Source organism: Notamacropus eugenii, chromosome 2, assembly GCF_028372415.1.
Source record: "Notamacropus eugenii isolate mMacEug1 chromosome 2, mMacEug1.pri_v2, whole genome shotgun sequence".
NCBI classification, from domain to species: Eukaryota; Metazoa; Chordata; class Mammalia; order Diprotodontia; family Macropodidae; genus Notamacropus; species Notamacropus eugenii.
This window is the reverse complement of record NC_092873.1, coordinates 416,818,436-416,838,459: the sequence shown is the minus strand read 5'-3', so window position 1 is coordinate 416,838,459 and position 20,024 is coordinate 416,818,436. Positions and strand designations below refer to the sequence as shown.

The window sequence follows — 20,024 nt, the reverse complement described above, 5'->3', positions numbered from 1 at the left end:
TCTTTAGTCTAGTTTCTCTAGGATTAGTATCTTTCTCTCTAGGAGGGCCTAGAGCTTTGGTGTTAGGTAAAACTCTTCTTTTTCTGTCAGATAAAGAAGTGTCATTCTGAAACAGTAGCAGCTTTTTATTCCTCTTTAGGTCACTTTTTCTATGGTAGGAATATAATAAGCTAAGTAATCACTTTGTTTCTCAGCAGTATGTCTTTTAGTAAAGCAGTCTGTTTTTTTAAAGACACTTCTTCATAATTGACCATTTGTATGCTTTCTCTTTGAAAATTTTCTTTAAAAAATCTGGTACTTTTCTGAGATAATGCTACTGTGACTTTTCCTGGAGTGCTTTTGACCTGTACACTACGTGTATTGGTGTAATTTTGCGATGAACCTCCCATTGCATTTTCTCTATTGATTGGGGGAAATAATGGTGCAATAAATCTGTCATTTAAGGCAAAAATAAAGTTTTATCATTAAAATTTTTTTCCCTCGTTCAGTGCATACCACTTTGCATGCCCAAAAGAACAATAAACATCTCTTTGTGTTTATGTACATAATCTTTTACTCCTTATTAAGATGTAAATTAGGATCATATTCATAAGATATGAGATAAGTGAAACCTTTTACGTTATTATCTCAGTTTTTCAGACAAAAGTTTCTAAAAGCAACATTGTTTGGTTCATGATTGCTACTTAGAATGTCACTACTAATGTTTTTTGGCCTTTCTCCCAGATTACTGACGCATATAAGCAGTACGATTTTGGAAAAGTTGTTCGGCATTTACAAGCATTTTATCCTAGACAACTCTCTAACTTTTACTTCAGCATAATCAAAGATAGGTATGTATTCCTAAGTCATTAAAGTAGTATTTTAAGTTATTAATTTAATATTAAAGAATCTATCCTGGTACTTTCTGTGTTTATTGAATATCTTGAGAAAGAAAGAAACTGTCATTTTATTGCTAACTGGAATTCAGTGAGAATACTGAAGGAATGATGGAAGCAGACATCATCTCAAAATTCAAGGGTTCCTCATTTAAACTAAAAGACGGCAATTTTATTGTCTTACAGTTGTCAGCCACCTTTCAGAAGTTGTATACCAGATCTTCATTTATTCACTTTTTCAGTAAGTTAGGGTGTAGGTGGCCTACAGATCAGTCCTCCTCCTCTAGTACTCTGCTATGGAGGTAGTCTGGCCAAGCCCACTGATACTCATAAATCTGGAGGTGTTGCAGGGGTTGTCCTAGGGGAACAGGTTCTCTACATGATGGATTACTGCACCTTTTTGATCTCTCTAGAAAGGCTGGCACGCAGTACTATCATTTAATGGTTAACCATCACTCTACGAATTAACTGACTTTTGGCTAAAAGTGAGAATGAGATGAAGAATAGTAAAGAAGATGTGCACCTGGAAAGAGTAAAAGTGCATTCATTAGGAAGTTCAGATAGAAAGGGCAGTGAGCAGCTTTGCCCCGTTGTGCTTGGAGCAGGCCAGCCAGAATCAGCTCCTGATAGGGTGTGGTCAGTTTTATAGAACACGGAATTTGTAGATGACTTTAGAGATTAAATAGGGGTAAATATGATGAGTAAAATGTTTGATTTGTTATTTAGGGGGCAAATGGAAGCATAAAGGTTGTGATTAATAAGAAGCTGACCTCACTCTCTAAATAGTCATAGTTTGTGAAATACCGTTAAGCACAGAATACATTGTTCTTCTTTAGGCTATATTGTGAAAGAGAGAAGGATCCCAAACGACGTTCGTGTCAGACTGCATTAGCTGAGATTTTGGATGTAATGGTGCGTTCTGTTGCACCCATTCTCCCTCATTTGGCTGAAGAGGTGTTCCAGCACATACCTTATGAGAAAGGTGAGGAGTGGTCTGCTTATGGAAAATAATCAATTAGTTGTCTTCAAGAGAGAGCTTTGAGTTTTAATGACTTAGATTAGGAACAACCCTTGCCTGCCTCACAGGGTTATTGTAAGGATCAAACGTGATCTTGTATGATGAAAAGTACTGTGAGAACTCTAAAGCCAGGATAAGGGAGGGGCCAGGAGTAGTATTAGTCAGGACTTTACTAACCAGTCTGCACTGCTGTACCTAGAAGGATTTCAGAACCACATTGTACGTGTTAGTTTTCTCCCTATATTCAGGGCTTTGGTCTGTCACAGATTACCGGTAACCTCCAAGAGAAAAAGATTGAGATTATGTTGAGGTTATGTTTTTTCAAGAAAATACCCTCTTGATTATTCAGACTGAAAACTTGCATAGATCTCAGTGTTTTGGATTTTTCTTCCAATATTGCAGATCCCAGCTTATTCATGCCTGTTGGTCCTGTGTGACTTGTTCATGTTGTTCCCCGTGTTTGCCACAGGGGGGCACCCGAAGCACCTCATCACATGCATACCAGTGGAGTGACTTACTGTGGGATTTCCACTTTCTGGGACCCACCCAGCTTCTTCTTGATTGAGATATAACTCCCTGTTAGGAGTTATATCTGTTAGGAGCCTTTCTGTTACTCTGTGTATATGGCAACCATTTTCAAATATTTAGATATTTTTTTTCCATGTCTAACAGACATATCACAGCACCACTAGAATATTGATATATTTTTTAGAAAGATTAACTTTGGTTTCTGGAAGCAATTTGAAGTCATAAAAGGAGCCTGGCAATTTCTAAAGGAAATCTAACCTGCTTTATTATTTAATTCTCTATATTACAAGTAAAACAGTTCTGCATTTTTAACTGAAGTAAATTGATAGTGATAATTCTGATACTTTAAGTTTGTATGGTACGTTGTAGTTTATGGAAAACTTCTACATATATTATCTAGTCTAAGAGACTTATAACATGTTAGAGTTAGAGGCCTCCTACCTAATCTTTTTGATAAGGAAACTGAGACCCAGAGACAAAGTGATTTTCTTAGGGTTAACAGACAAGGCTTTGGAATGAAATTTTGCCAAGTCACTTAATTTTTATGCACCTCAGATTTGACATCTGCAAAATTCAGTTAAGAGTAACCACCTTAGAGGATTATTATAAGGATCTAATTATAATTTGTTTAGAGCATATTGTAGTCCTTAAAACACTTATGTAAATTTCAACTATCATCATCTTCATCCTGTCTGATTCATTACTATGCTCTTAATATAAAATCTCTAGAACAGAGGTTCTTAACTTTTGGGGTGTTAAAAACCCTTTTGGCAGTCTAGTGAAGCCTGTGGACCCCCTTTTCAGAACCACATTTTTAAATGCATGAAATGAAATACATAGGATTACAAATGAAACCAGTCATACTGAAATATAGTTATCAAAATATTTTTAAAAGCAAGTTCATGAATTCTAGAGTAAGAAAACCTGCTCCACTCAATAGTACAGGAGGCTTCTTATAGATCTTTTTAAAGGACTTGGACTTGCCATCTGATATCTCTTATTTTCTTTATGTGTTCAAACAATCTGCTTTTCTAAAAATGTTTCCTTTTTAAAAATATTTTATTTTTTCCCAGTTACATGCAAAAATAACTTTTAACATTCATTTTAAAAAATTTTGAATTACAGATTCTCTGCCTTCCTCCCTTCTTGAGATGGTAAACAATTTGATATAGGTTATTCATTGCAGTCATGCCAAACACATTTCCATGTTAGTCATGTGAAAGAAGACAGATCAAAACACACACCCACCCAAAGGAAATGAAAAATAGTGTGCCGTGATCTGCATTCAGACTCCATCCATTCTTTCTTTCAGTGTGAGTCTTTTGAAATAGTCTTGGATTGTTTTAGTGCAGAGAATAGCTAAGTCATTTACAGTGGAGCATTGTACAGTATTGTTCTCCTGGTTCTGCCCACTTCACTGTGCATCAGTTCATATAAATTCGAGTTTTTCTGAAATCATTCTGCTCATATTTCTTCTGGTTTTCCATCACAGTCATATTGCAGAACTTGTTCAGCCCTTCCCCAGTTGATGGCTACCACAAAAAACTGCTATAAATGTTTTTGTACAAATAGGTCTTTTTCCATTTCTTAAAAGTCTCTTTGAGATACAGAACCAGTAGTGGTATTGCTGGATCAAAGTTGTATGCATGGTTTTGTAGCCCTTTGAGCGTAATTGCAAATTATTCTCCAGAACAATTAGATGAGTTTACAGTTCCACTAGCAGTATATTAGTGTCCCAATTTTCCCACATTTCCCTCCCAGATTTACTATTTTCCTTTTGTGTCATATTAAGCAGTCTGATGATACCTCAGAGTTGCTTTAATTTACATTTCTCTAATCAGTAGTGATTTAGAATATTTTTTCATGTGACTAGAGATAGCTTTGATTTCTTCTGATAATTGACTGTTTATATCCTTTCACCATTTATTGATTGGGGGATACTTGTATTCTTACAAATTTGACTCAGTTCTCTATATATTTGAGAAATGAGGCCTTCATCAGAAATACTTGCTACGACATTTTTTTTCCCAGCTTTCTGCTTTCTTCTCACCTTGGTTGCTTTGGTTTTGTTTGTGTAAAACCTTTTTCATTAACATAATCAAAATTATCCATTTTACATCTCTCAATATTTTCTATCTCTTGTTTGGTTATAAATTCTTCCCTTCTCCAAAGATCTCCCTGAATTACCTTTTTAATCTCCATTACTAAATCAAATGGCCTTTTTTCAGTCTTCATTTTCCTGACCTTTTCCCTGTATTTGACACTGCTGATGACCTTTTCTTTGATACTCTTCTCAGTGTTTTTTGAACTGCTGTATCTTGATTTTCCTCCTGCCTTTTTGATCCTTTTCCTCAGTCTCTTTTACTAAATTATCATCCATATTCATAGATGTGAATATACTCTCTCCAGGCTTCGCCCCTTAAGACTTGGCTCAGGTACGAACTTCTTGGTGAAGTCTTTCTTGATCTCCCCAGATGCCAATCTCTTTCCTTCCCCCTACCCCCAGTTTACTTTGTGTCTCTTTTGTGTTGTGTACACACATCTGTTCATGTGCACATTATCTCCTGTGAGGATAGATGCTCCTTGAGAGCAGTAACAGTTTCTCTTCTGCCTTAGTACCCTTAGTACCATGCCTAGTTCCTACACATAGCGGATTCTTAAGAGATGTTTGTTGATTGATAATAGTTTTTGTACTAAGGTCTACTTAGATTAACCATTATCCTTCATGTTGCCCACAATTTAGGTCCTTTGGAGATCATTGTGTTTTGTGATTCACAACTACATAGAATCCACTTTGTTTTTCCTTTCTTATCTTGTCGAAAAAGTCCCAGAGTCTTGTGAATTGCATATTATCATCTTCAAATAAGAGCATTTGGAATATCTTGCTAGCACTATGGATTCCTTTTCTGTTTGAAATTTGTTCTGGATATCCTTTATGACAGTGAAAAACACCTTTGACAAGCCTAGGTCTGCTTTATTTCGCATCTGATATTACTAATCAGAAGCTTAATGAACAAAATTGCTACTTTTGTTTTATCTGTTAAGAAATCTAATATGACCTTAGTATATGTGTGGGATTTGAAGACAGCTTTTGAGATAATATTTTCTTCTACAAGATCAAATATATATTTTTCATAGGCTCTTTTTTTGTAATAAGCAAACAGTAAACAGTGTAATCATATACTCCCCTTAGTTCCCCATCAATTATTTGACTGTAAAGATATGATCTTCTGTAGAAAAATGTAAGTAAGCTAGTCTTTTCCTTTATATTTTCATCAGGGATATATATAAGATGTATATAGACTAGGCATTCTTAATCTTTTTTTGGGTTCTGGATTTCTTTGGCAGTCTGAGGAAGCCTCTGGACTCTTCTCAAAATATTTTTAAATGCTTAAAATAAAATTCATAGAATTAAAAAGGAAACCAAGTACATTTTAAATATAGCTGGTTTTTTTTATTTTTTAAAATATATAATTTATTTATTTTTCAGTTCTTAACATTCACTTCCACAAGAATTTGAATTCAAAATTTTCTCTCCATCTGTCCCCACCCACCACCCCAGGACAGCATGAACCCCATCCACCCCTTCCTCCAGTCTGTCCTCCCTTCTATTACTCACCCTTTTTTTCATCCCTCTTCCCCTCTATTTTCCTGTAGGGCAAAATAGATTTCTATACTCCATTGCCTATATAGCTTAATTTCCAGCTGCATGGTAAAACAATTTTTAACATTCATTCTTAAAGCTTTGAGTTTCATATTCTCTCCCTCCCTTCTCACCTACCCTCATTGAGAAAACAAGCAATTCAATATAGGTCATACAAGCACTTCCATAATATTTGTGTATTCATCCTTTGTTGCCGAAGAAGACCATGCCATCAGAGAAATAATGACATGACTTGCGCTTGACTTTGTTTTGAGTGAGGGAGGGTTGTGCAGGTCACCAGCCTCACTTCTCCTCCAGAACCTTCTGAATCCAGTGACCAGATATTCATCAGGATGACTGGAGATGACCCAGGATGAGGCAATTGGGGTTAAGTGACTTGCTCAAGGTCACACAGCTAGTGAGTGTCAAGTGTCTGAGGTGAGATTTGAACTCAGGTCCTCCTGACTCCTGCACTGGTACTCTATACACTGCACCACCTAGCTGCCCCTCCATAATATTTATGTTGTAAAAGACTAACCACATTTCCCTCTATCCTATCTTGCCCTTCATTTATTCCATTCTCTCCCTTGACCTGCCCTCCCACAATAGTATTTGCTTCTGATTATCCCTTTCCCCAGTATCCCTTCTGTTATCTTCCCTCTCCGATCCCCTTCCCCCTTGCCTTCCTGCAGGGTAAAATAGATTTCCATCTCCAAATTGCGTGTGTATTATTCCCTCCTTAAGCCAAGTCTCATGAGAGTAAGGCTCAATTATTTCCTTTCATCATCTTCCCCCTCTTCCCTCCATTGTAAAAGCTCTTTCTTCCTTCTTGTATGTGAGATGATTTGCTACATTCTACTTCTCCCTTTCTCTTACTCCTAGTACATTCCATTCAACAGTAAGTTTTATTTTTTTAGGTAAACTGCCTTCATATTCAGCTCACCCTGTGCCCTCTATGTATATATACATATATACACATACACACATGTACATATGCATACCTACACATATATACATATATACATACACATACTCACCTACATATATATATTCCTTCTAACTACCCTCATACTAAAAAAGGTCTCATGAGTTACAAACAACATCTTTCCATGTAGGAATGTACACAGTTCAACTTTAATGAGTTCCCTAAGGCTTCTCTTTCCTGTTTACTTTTTCATGTTTCTCTTGATTCTTGTATTTGAAAGTCAAATTTTCTATTCTGATCTTTTCAACATGAATTCTTGGAAGTCCTCTCTTTCATTGAAATTCCATTTTTTCCCCTGAAGTATATTCAGTTTTTCTGGGTAGGTGATTCTTGGTTTTAATCCTCTCTCCTTTGACCTCTGGAATATATTCAAAGCCCTTCGATCCCTTAGTGTAGAAGCTGCTAAATCCTGTGTTATCTTGATTTTATTTCCACAATACTTGAATTGTTTCTTTCTGGCTGCTTGTAATATTTTCTCCTTGACCTAGGAACTCTTGAATTTGGCTGCTATATTCCTAGTTTTTCTTTTTGGTTCTTTTTCGGGAGGTGAACAGTGAATTCTTTCCATTTCTCTTTTGCCCTCTAGTTCTGGAGTATCAGTTTTCCTTGATAATTTCTTGGAAGATGATGTGTGGACTCTTTTTTGATCATGGTTTTCAGGTAGACCAGTAATTTTTAAATTATCTCTCCTGGATCTGTTTTCCAGGTCAGTTGTTTTTCCAATGAGATATTTTTCACATTGCCTTCTACTTTTTCAGTCTTTTGGTCTTGTTTTGTAATTTCTTGGTTTCTCATAAAGTCATTAGCTTCCATCTGCTCCATTCTAATTTTTAAAGAACTATTTTTTTCAGTGAGCTTTTGAACCTCCTTTTCTATTTGGATAATTCTGCTTTTTAAACATTCTTCTCCTCATTGGCTTTTTGGACTTCTTTTGCCATTTGGGTTAGTCTATTTTTCAAGGTGTTATTTTCTTCAGCATTTTTTTGGATCTCCTTTAGCAAGCTGTTGACTCACTTTTCATGATTTTTTTTGCATCTCTCTCATTTCTCTCCCCAATTTTTCCTCCACCCCTTTTACTTGATTTTCAAAATGCTTTTTGAGCTCTTCCATCTCCTGAGACCATTGCATATTTTTTTGGAGATTTTGGATGCAAAAGCCTTGACTTTTATATCTTCCTCTGATGGTATGCTTTGTTCTTTTCTCCTCTGAAAGGATGGAAGAAAATACTTTTTCACCAAGAAAGTAACCTTCTATAGTCTTATTTTTTTTCCCCTTTTTTTGGCATTTTCTTAGCCAGTTACTTGACTTTTGAGTCCTTTGTCAAGTAGAGGGTTTATACTCTAGGAACCTGTAAGTTCTCAGTTCCTCCAAGGTGGCACAATCAAGGGAGAGGAGTTTCCTCCTCTCCTGGGCTGTACTCTGGTCTGGGAGCAACCACAACCATTCTTTTCTGCCCAGCATCTGTGAGTAGGATTCCCTCTCCAGAACCTCTACCAGCTCCACCACGGCAGTACTCCTCCTCACCCCAGCACCACCACTCAGCACCACACTTAGACCCAGATCAGCAGCTTGCTTCCTCCAGGGTCTTTAGGCCAAGGGCTCCAAAAGTGAACGCTGCTGCTGCAGTGGCTGCTGCCCTGGGACTGGGATCAGAGTGCACACCCCTCTCACCTGGGTGAAAGAGTTTTCTCACTGACCTTTGAAGCTGCCATTGGCATTTGTGGGTTGAGATGTCTGGGAACTGCAGCTGCTACCCATGATTCCGCACCCTGAAGTCTGCTTCAGTCCTGTCCATGCCATGCATCATGGCCAAGGCTAGGCTCCGCTCCGCTCTGAGCCTGGTGTGATAGACCTTTTCTGTCTGCCTTCCAAGCTGTCTTGAGCTGGAAATCTCTTTCACTCTGTTCTTGTGTGGCTTCTGCTGCTTTAGAATTTTTTTAGAGTTATTTTTTACAGGCATTTTACGGGCTATGGGGGGAGAGCTACAGCAAGTCCATCTTTCTACTCTGCCATCTTGGCTCTGCCCCATGTAATTTTTTTAAGGTTCATAGACTTCAGATTAAAAACTCCTGATTTATGGATTTTTATAAGGATTTTCAGTTATGGGGAAAATAGTTGTGAGTCAGTAGTTACAGATAGCTTTTCATTTGTCTTTTATGGGCAATAGATCTTATGTAAATTGCATTCTTTGTGATGCCTTCAGTTCTGTTTCTTTTCTATTTTCTTTGTCCAGTCCAACCTTGCTTCCCAGTTTCATTTTCTTAAGTGATATTTCTGTTTTCTAATATCTGGTACTGAGATGTAACATCCAGGTAAGGAGTTCATATTTCTTCATCCCCAACAATATTTTTCACTCTTTCCCCTTTTGATCCTTCAATTTGAAATAAGGTTGGAGAATTTTGTCAAGTTCTTTATAGAATTCCTTTCTTTATAATTGACAACAGAGGTTGGTTCAGAAGACTCATTTCTTAATGGCCTTTACAGGTGACCAAGAATCCCTTGAAGTGATGATTCTGGTTGCTTATCAGCACCTTAAAAACAGTTTTTTTATTCACTTTGTTCGGTAAAGTCCATGAATCATTTTTCCATTTAACTGCAGCTAATTTGGTTTGTTGTTTTCATTGAGAATGTCAGTAATAATATGATCCAGTTCCTTCACTAATGTATTAGCATTTTTAGATGAATATCTCAAGCTCATCTCTGCCGTTTCATATTCTACCTACCTCCTTCATAAGAGGTTTTTTCTGATTTTCTCAATAGGAAAGCTATTTCTCTCCAATTGGTCTGATCTGTGCATTCTCATATTCCATTTTGCATCATATTTACCTATGTATGTAGCTTATCTTGCCTATCAAATACCTGTTGAATAGATCACAGTAATAATTATGAAGTTCATGAATAAATGCAATTTATGAAAGGGCTTATATCTGAAATTAAATCTGTTTTGTTTCAAGAACCCAAGAGTGTATTTCGTTCTGGATGGATTAGTACAAGTTCTATTTGGAAGAAACCGGGACTAGAGGAAGCAGTGGATGCAGCATGTACAATGAGAGATGCATTTCTTGGAAGCATTCCTGGCAAGAATTCTTTGGAATATGATGTTATCATTGTGATCGATCCTGGCCTACTCTTTGAAATTATGGAGGTATGTGGACTATCAGTCTTTCTTTTGAAATAATAGTGTTTTGAACTATCCCATAAATCTTCACTGCTTCATTGGTAAAAGTTTGCTGTTACTTCATTTGAAATTAATTTTAAGAACTTCTTGGGACTCCTATTCCAATACAATTTTGTTCATGAATTAGGATTTGGGAGACCTCAGTTCTGCTCCAAGTTTTACTTTTCTTGTGTGATGTTAATCTATATTGTAGTTGCTTTAATTGCTTAACTTCCATGGGATTGCCTGTCTGTACATTTAAATTTTTCCAGTTTTATTATCCAGACAATTCTTAGGAAATGTTGTAACCCTCTTTGCACTCTTAAGGTTAAATTCCATTTTAAAAGTGAGTATTTAAATGACTTTCAATTTTTCATTGTACCTCAATGAGAGGTAGAAACAGGTAGAAAAAATATTACTGTTGATCTGTCAGAAAGAATATTCTTTAATAAAGAGATTATATATTAATTTAAAGATCTAGTTTAAGATCTCAAATAGAATGAAAAATTGTGAATTTGTTAATTTTCACAATTTCGGTAATTATAAAACCCAGTCACTGATAAACCTCAGGAAGGACCTATATCATGTCAGATTGCTCCAGTGATCACTGTTGGGGAAGAGGGGGGGGATGTTTCTTAGGGTGTAACTGATATGCTGATTTGTTCATACTAGGAAATTAAGTGGAACTATATTTGATTTAAGTCTTTAGTATTAGTAATAACTGATATATTCTTTAGAATGAGCACAGGATGTTATTATTTTCAAAGGCATAGACCCAACCAAAAGAATGTCTGGAGTTCATTGTTTTCCTCTGTACTCAGCAAATATTAAAAAGAACTTTTAAATCACTGTAGTTTAGTTAGTGACCATGTCAAATACTTACTTTTAGATGCTGGATGATCAGAAAACTTCTGGTTTGTCTCAACTAAATGAACTGATGATGGCTTCACAAACGTCTCTGTTGGCTCAAGATCCCATAGCAATCCCTGTGGGGGCCATCGAACTTCAGGGAAGCTATCTAATCGACATTGAAGGTAAGAGCATGAAATACAGGTAGCAAGAGATGGGACTCAAATCCTGTGTAAAATTGGATTATTATTGGTAGTCTCCAAATTTAATAAGGTTTTATTCCAAAAAAAATTGTCATTTTAAGTCTCATCTTAAATATTTTTAAGAATTTGAAGCATATTCTTCTACCATGGAAATTATAACAGTGTGGTTGGACTATATATTACTGATAATAGCCTATTAAGAGGTATAGAAGAAAAGACCTCAGAGGATCTTTTTATTTGCTTGTGAGGCTTGCGATGTGGTTGTATTATTCAAATGAAACTGTTTTCTCCAAAGCTACCAATTATGTCTTTTCTTAAAAACAATTTTATAAATTTTTAATTTAAATACAAAAGGACAAAAAAATGTCCACATACATTAGCACAGAAAAAAGATTCATTATGAAAAGAGGAAATCTCCATTTCACAGTGTTCACTTTTTTTGTAAAGCTAAGTAGTAAATACAACATGTTGTTTTCAAAGCTACCCTCCTTTTCTGGGCTTCCTTATGAGTTTTCTTTTTTCTCTGCTGTGCACTTTTTAATTTTTTTCTACACCCCTTCCCACCCGCCCCATACCACACTAGAGAAGGCCACCATTAAACACAGATATGTCTATATGTGTATAAAACTACACTATCCACCCTTCTGTTCGTCAGCTCTGTCTCTGGATGTGGATAGCCTCTTTCCTCATAGGGCCTTTGCAGTTGATTGCAGAGTCATTCACAGCTGTTCTTTGAACAGTGCTGCTGTTGCTGTGTACAGTGTTCTCTTGGTTCTGCTCTTTCCATTCTTCATTACTTCATGCAAGTCTTTCCATGGTTTTCTAAAAACAACCAGGTCATCATTTATTGTTGCACAGTAGTATCCATCACACTCACATACTACAATTTGTTCAGCCACTCCCCAGTGGCCAGATCTTTCTCAATCCTTTTTGACATCTTTGCAGCATTTGACGTTGATTACCCTCTCCTCCTATATACACTTATTTTGGGGGTTTTCCTGATAAACCTTTTATTCTCCTATCTAGTTGACCACTAGGGGCAGCTGGTTGACACAGTGGATAAAGCCAGGCCTGGAGTCAGGAAGACTCATCTTCCTGAGTTCAAATCTGGCCTTAGACACTGACTAGCTGTATGACCCTGGGCAGGTCACTTAACCCTATTTGCCTCAGTTTCTTCATCTGTTAAGTGAGTTGGAGAAGGAAATGGGAAACCACCATCTCTGCCAAGAAAACACCAAATGGGGTCACAGAGTCAAATGTGACTGAAACTGCTGAACAGCAACACTTGATCACTAATTCTTAGTCTCATTTTCTTGTTAATCATTCATAATGTGCCCTTAACTGTGAGTGAACCCCAAGAGGATGAGTCGTCTTCTCTTTTCTTGCTACACTTATTCACTTAGTGATCTCATTAGTTCTCATGGGTGTAAGGATCATATTGCCATAGGATAATTCTAAATGTTAATTTCTTCTGTATTCCAATTGCACATCTTTTGATGCCCTTTAGATATAGGCATCACAGGCTTAACATGTCTGAAGCTCATTGTTAATCTCCCCAAACCTACCCCCTTCTTCATTTCAGTACACTGAGGTTGTCCTTAAGGCTGACAGCCTCATTGTCATCCTTGTTTTAAATCTTGTCATTCCTGCCTCATCTCTCTCCTGGATTATTTTAATAGCCTCTTAGTTGATCTTTCTTCCTCAGGTTTCTCCACTGTGATCCAACGTCCATATTGCTGACAAAATGATATTCCAAGAGTGCATATCTGACCGTGCATTTCCCTACCTTATAAACTACCATGAGTAATTTGCTACTTGAATATTACTTCTCAGATCGAATATCAACAGCAGTGTGGCTTTTACAACCTTGCCTTTCTATTTTGTCATTATCATAGTTGTTGAGTTGTTTCAGTCGTGTTTGATTCTTTGCAACCCTGTTTGGGGTTTTCTTGGCAGAGGTACTGGAGTGGTTTGCCATTTTCTTCTCCAGTTCATTTTACAGATGAGGAAACTGAGGCAAACAGGGTTAAGTGACTTTCCCAGGGTCCCAGAGCTAGTATGTTTCTGAAGTTGGATTTGAACTCTGGTCTTCCTGACCCTAGGCCTGGCACTCTGTCCCCTTTGCCCCCTAGCTGTCTTTCTAGCCTTGGTTATTAATCCCCTTCACATTCCCAACAGTTCAGTCATTATGGTCTTGCTGCTGCCTTCTCAGTGGCTCTCCACAGCATCTCAAGGGTGCTTTCACATTTGATTCTCAGAGAAGTTTGAAAAGGAAGTGACATGGTCTGATTTGAGCTTTGGAAAATCTGTTTGGTCTGATACATGGAAAATCAATTGGAGTGAGGAGAGATGTGAGGCAGGAAGGCCAATAATGAGGGCTCTTGAATTATCGATGTGACAAGTAATGCGGGGGGAGACACGTGCTGGGGGGAAGGAGGCCTGATGCAAAAAAAGATCTAGAGATTGAAATGACAAGATTGGGTAGTTGATTGAATATATAAGGTGAGAGTGAGCCATTGAGAATGACACTGGGGCTATAAACTTAGGTGAACTGAAAAGATATAGCTTTAATCAAAAGTCCCTTTACCTCAGTGAGGATTGTCATCTAGATACTAGGAAGAAAAATTAAATTTGCTTCATAGTCCTATGGAAATGACTGTTGGATAAGAGTGATATTCCTTAGTAGCTCAAAACAATCTTCTTAAAGTGTCTGAAATTTTTTAGATAGTATGAGAAATACTAGAAAATAAAGGCTAGTCAGGAATCTTCCTTACTCCCTTAAGCTGTTCCTACTGCTGAACTTCTTATTTCCTTGAAACTTGGTTGTGGGTCTCTCCTCAGAAGACGGGTAACTGCCTAGCCTGGCTTATAATGCAGTTTGATGTCTTTCTGCTTATGTAACTTAAGGTCTTGTGAGGATATTTCTGCCACCGATAGGCATCATCCCTTCATCTCTTACATGCCATTCTCCCCCAAGTTTTTCTCCTAAATTCTCCAAAGAATAGCTGTTCAGTTTGCTTGCTGGAAGTTTTTCTTTTGTCCTTGCCATCTTGGCGCCACTTGAATTGGTTTTGCTCTCACTGTCTGTCTACCCCAACCTCCTTTTCTAGACCCATGTTTTCAATATCTTCTGCTCCATCATGACAGCAGAGTGGATCCATTTTTAGGGAGATATGTCATTACTGAAATATGCTATCAGTAATTCTACCATCTATTTTCCATTTATAGGAATTCGTGAAGAGACTTCATATAAAGTTTTTGTCATACCAGCTACCAAAGAAAAATGTCCCCGCTGTTGGAAGTACACAGCTGAGTCTTCAAACCAACTTTGCCCCCGTTGCACTGAAGTTACTGCTTGAAAGAAAAAGCTAATTAACAAAGTAAAACACTCTTTATATGAAAGCAAAAAGCTTCTGGCTTTGAAATTCCTAGTACCTTATCTGGATTGGTCAGTGAGGGTAATGATAAGGAACAAAATTTTGAGAGATTATATGCTCATGCTTGAACAACTCTTTGAGTCATTGTCTAGATTTTGGAATATTTTTCCAGTGAAATGGAAGATACAGATGATGGTGAAAGTGAAAATCACAGTATTTATAAATATTTCATGTGACTAAAATTTTCATATAAAAACTAAACATGGTCAGATCTTGACTGGCAACCACAAACTGCCTTCAGATGTAGGTCAATTGAGAATGCTTTATATTTTGTAAATATTTTCTTCTAACAAAAGTGTTCAGAGTTATCTCTGAAAATAAAGCTCTGTTTGAAGAATACCATTGTTGAATTTGTTGTGAAATTATATTTATTTCAAAGTTCACTAATTTTATTAGCATGACTCTTTTCATTGAAGATCACAGTTCCTTTCCTACCTTAGAAAACCATCATAATGGACTGCTATAGCCAAAAATGTCACCTGATAGCCATCTTGGTTCTTCAATCCCCTGGTTTTCAGAGGGACAGATATGCATGATCTGCCACAGACCTGATCCCAAAGCCCTTCCTTTGTAGAATCTGGCCAAACCTATGTGCTGTATTGACACAGCCCCTGAGAATGCCACAATGAGGTTCTGAAGTATAGGTTCAAAGATAAAAACTCAGAAAAAAAAAAAAGGTGCTTCTGTATCTTAATTCTCTCCAATAATACCTGACATTTATGTAGACAATGTACATTATTATTGGATAGCCTCATGAGGCAAATCTTAAGAGATATTACCCATCCCCATTTTTACAGATGAAGAAGTAGTCTTAGGGATACTTGATTTGTCCATGAATGTAGATAGTCTGAGGTGAGATTTGATTCTAGGTTTTTCTAACACCAAGTCTAAGCCAAATATATGCACTTGGTACTATTTAAATTTTAGAGGGGCAAGTGAAATTCCATGTGACACACTTATGAGACATATCTAGGGCCTTTAAAGGGTCTTTACATCTTATCTGTCACTTCTGGGTACATTTGAACAGCTTTTTCAATACTTGAAATAATTTATTTCATCAGTAGTAATTCAGATTGTAATAACTTTATGACTCAAAAGATTGTCTTTTAAGAACTGGTGGGAGGGAGGGAGAGCCAAGATGACAGAAACTCACTTGAGCTCTCCCAAAAAACCCAACCTTAATGCCTCAAAACAAATTCTGGCATGGCAGAACCCACAAAAGATGGAGTGATGGAGTTTTCTAGCCCAAGACAACTTAGAAGGTCTGCAGGGTGAGAGTGGAACACAGTCAAGCACAGGTCAGACACAATCAAACCATCAGTAGGCCTTGTGAGTGACTGAATCAGTGGCAGCAGCAGCAGTTTCTGGAGCTCTCCTCTCCACCCACAGATGGTACAGGAGTCCTTTTGCTGGCACGGTGTGCAAGACCCTTGTATTATCCATATGTGGATCCAGGTCACAGCTTCAGGGCAAGGAGGAGCATCAGTACATCACAGCTTGTGGCCACTGGGAAGTGGGAACCGTGGTCACAGTTCCAGGATAGACAAAAGTGCTTGTGGTCACTCACAGATCACAGCACAGGGAAGAACAGTGACTACACCTGTCCTTTACTTGACCTGAAAATTTACAGACTGCCCCCCTGCAAAAAACTAGATTTGAGACCTGAAAATTTACACCTCCCCTCCAGAACTAGATTTGAGTGGCAAGAAAACTCTGAAGCTTGGGACAATGCCTCCCCCATCCTAGGAGCAGGGTTCACTTTGATACAGAGGTAAAAGTTAAGAAACAGGTTGGAAAAAACTGAGCAAATAACAAGAAAAAGAACGTGAACATAGAAAGTTACTATAGTGACAGGGAAGATAAAAGAATTCCTGGAAGAGCTCAAGAATGATTTTAAAAATGAAAGTTAATGGAAAAATTGAGAAAACAAATGAGAATGATACAAAAATATGAAAAAAGCCAACAGTTTGGTAAAAAAGACAAAAAATACTAAAGAAAAGAACACCTTAAAAATCTATGCCAAAAAGAGGCACAAAAATCCATTGAAGGGAAGAAATTGAAAAGCATAACTGGCCAGTGGAAAAAGAGGTACAAAAATTCACAGAATAAATGAACTCCTTAAAACGTAGGATTGACCAAATGGAAAAGGAGGTACAGAAGTATCACCTTAAAAATTAGAATTGGGCAAATGTAAGCTAATGACTCAATGAGACATCAAGAAACAAAACAAAATCAAAAGAATGAAAAAATAGAAGGAAATGTGAAATATCTCATTGAAAAAACAACTAACCTAGAAAATAGGTCCAGGAAAGATAATTTGAGAATTTTTGGACTACCAGAAAGCCATGATCAGAAAGAGCCTAGACATCATTGTAAAAGAAATTATCAAGGAAAACTGTCCTCATGTTGTAGCAGCAGAAGATAAAATAGAAATTAAAACAATCTACCAATCATCTCAAAGAGATCACAAAACGAGAATTCCCAGGAATATAGCCAAATTCTAGAATTCCTAGATCAAAGAGAAAATATTGCAAACAGTCAAAAAGGGACAATTCAGATTAGCATGAAGCCAGTCAGGATAACACAAGATTTAGCAGTTTCTACATGAAAACATCAGAGGGGTTGGAATATGATATTCCAGAAGGCAAAAGAGCTAGGATTTTAATCAAGAATCACCTGCCCAGCAAAATTGAGTATTATCCTTTGGGAGAAAAATGGACATTCAATGAAATAAAGGACTTTCAAGTATTTCTGATGAAAGGTCAGAGGTGAATAGAAATTTTGACTTTCAAATAAAAGACGAGAAAGAAATCAATAAGGTTAAACTGTTTACATTCTTACATGGGAAAATGATACTTCTAACTCCTAGAATCTTTCCCATCATTAGGTCAGTAGTTAGAAGAAATATACAGAGGGTTCAGGTGTGAGCTGAACATGATGGGAAGATTATCTTAAGTAAAATTCAGGGGTGAGAAAGGAATGAATGGGGGGAGAAGGGAAGGGAGAGGTAGAATGGGATAAATTAACTAAAATAAAAGAGGCACAAAAGGAGATTTTACAGTGGAGGAGAGGATGGGAAAGTGAAAGAGGAAGGAGCTCATGAACCTTAGTTGAAGCAGAATTAGCTCAAAAAGACAATAACACATACACTAATTTGGGTATAAACATCTAACTTCACAGGAAAATGGAGGGGGTGAGGGGAGGTTGGTAGAAGGGACACAGATTTGAGAGGTAAAAATCAGAAGCAAAACACCTGAGAATTGACAGGATGAAAGGAAAGAATAGGATAAACAGAAAATAAGATGGAGGGAAATGTATAGTAATGTGAAAAAGACTTCAGCCAGTTTCTATGGTATCTTTTTTCTCAAATATATAGAAAATTGAGTCAAATGGACAACTAAGAGCCATTCCTCAACTGATACGTGGTCACAGCATATGAACAGGCAGTTTTCAGACAAAGTAATTAAAGCCACCTACAGTCATACGAAAATGTTCTAAATTACTATTGAGTTAACTAAATGTTAATTAAAACAGTTCTGAACTACCACCCCTCACATATCTAATTGGCTAATTTGACAGGAAATGAAAATGAAAAATGTTGAAGGGGATACGGGAAAGTTGAGATACTAATGCCCTATCGGTGAAGTTGTATACTGATTCAACCATAAAACCATGCATATCTTTTGACTCACCAATACCACTACCAGGTCTGTTGTGTCTCAATGAGATAAAAAACAAAAAGGGACCTATATATACAAAAATGTGTATAGCAGCTTTTTTTTTTTTTTTGGCAAAGAATTGGAAATTGAGAAAATGCCTGTCAATTGGGGAATAGCTGAACAAGTTGTGTATTTGATTGTGATGGAATACCATTGTGCTATAAGAAGTGATGAGCAGGATGCTCTCAGAAAAATCTGGACTTAGACTAACTGATTCAAAGTGAAATGAGCAAAACCAGGAGAACATTTAGTATAGCAATAGCAATATTGTATGATGATCAACTGTGAATGACTTGGCTCTTCTTAACAATACAGTGATCCCAGACAATTTTGAAGGACATATAATGAAAAATGCTGTGCATCTCCAGAGAAAGAACTGATGGAATCTGAATGCAGACTGAAGCATGCTTTTACTTTACTTTCGTTTTTTTGGCTATTTTCTTTCACATGATTAATATGGAAATATTTTACATGACTGCACATGTATAACCTGTATCAAATTACTTGCCTCCTCAGCAAGTAGGAAAGGAAGTGTGGGAATTTGGAACTACATTTTTAAAGGCATGTTAAAAATTATTTTTATGTGTAATTGGGGGGAAATAAAATAATAAATAAAAAAATTTTCAAGTAAAACTGCCCTGATATTCTAGAACTAGAGGATCAAATAGAAATTGAATCCACTTATCTCCTGAAAGAGAACCCCAAATGAAAATTCTCAGGAATAAGGAAAATGGTAATCATCAGAGGAAACGAGAGGAAATTGGGCCAGTAAAGCATTGTTGATGGAGTTATGAACTGATCCAACCATTCTGGAGAGCAGTTTGGAACCATGCCCAAAGGACTATAAAACCATGCATACCCTTTGAGCCACCAATAACCACTACCAGGTCAGTGTCCCAAAGAGATATAAAAAAAAAAAGGAAAAGGACTTTTGTCTACAAAAATATTTATAGCAGCTTTTTGTTTTGGCAAAGAATGGGAAATTGAGGGGATGCTATCAGTTGGGATGGGATACCTTTGTACTTTAAGAAATGATAAGCACAGGATGCTCTGAGGAAAACCCTGGACTTGCACAAACTCATTCACAGTGAAATGCGCAGAACCAGGAGTGTACTGTACCCAATAACAGTAGTACTGTAAGGGGATCAACTGTGAATGACTTGGCTAGTCTCAGAAATACAATGATCCAAGGACTTATAAAAATAATGCTATCCATCTTCAGAAAAAGAACTGATGGAGTCTAAATGCAGATTAAAACATATTAAAAAAAAACTTTTTTTGGTCTTTTTTGATTACAATATGACTAATCTAGGAATGCTTTGAGGGTGGAGCCAAGATGGCAGAGTAACAGCACACGCTTCCTAGGGCGTTCCCTCCAAGCCCAGCCAAATAACTGTAAAAAATGGCTCTAAATAAATTCTGGAGCTGCAGAACCCACAGAATGATGGAGTGAAGCAAAGCTCTAGTCCAAGGAAGCCTGGAAGGTTGCTGAGAAGTGTCTATTGCACCACGCAGAGGGCAGGGCACAGTCCAGTGTGGGCCAATAGCACACAGTAGGGACCTGTAGGATTCCTTGGGGGAATCTCTCATACCTGTGGTGGTTTCCAGAC

The 20,024-nt window shown here is 37.1% G+C and overlaps 1 protein-coding gene across 2 annotated transcripts in view; it reads left to right on the top strand.

Annotated features, from left to right (window-relative positions):
- Positions 1–15,034, top strand: part of IARS2 (isoleucyl-tRNA synthetase 2, mitochondrial) — a 68,864-nt gene extending 53,830 nt beyond the window's left edge. For both annotated transcript variants that reach the window (XM_072647802.1, XM_072647803.1), the window contains 5 exons: positions 724–830; positions 1,712–1,857; positions 10,004–10,194; positions 11,096–11,240; positions 14,487–15,034. In XM_072647802.1, the coding sequence (XP_072503903.1) occupies positions 724–830; positions 1,712–1,857; positions 10,004–10,194; positions 11,096–11,240; positions 14,487–14,617 (720 nt within the window). In that variant the 3' untranslated portion in view covers positions 14,618–15,034. The remainder of the gene's footprint in view (positions 1–723; positions 831–1,711; positions 1,858–10,003; positions 10,195–11,095; positions 11,241–14,486) is intronic.
- Positions 15,035–20,024: the final 4,990 nt, after the last annotated feature.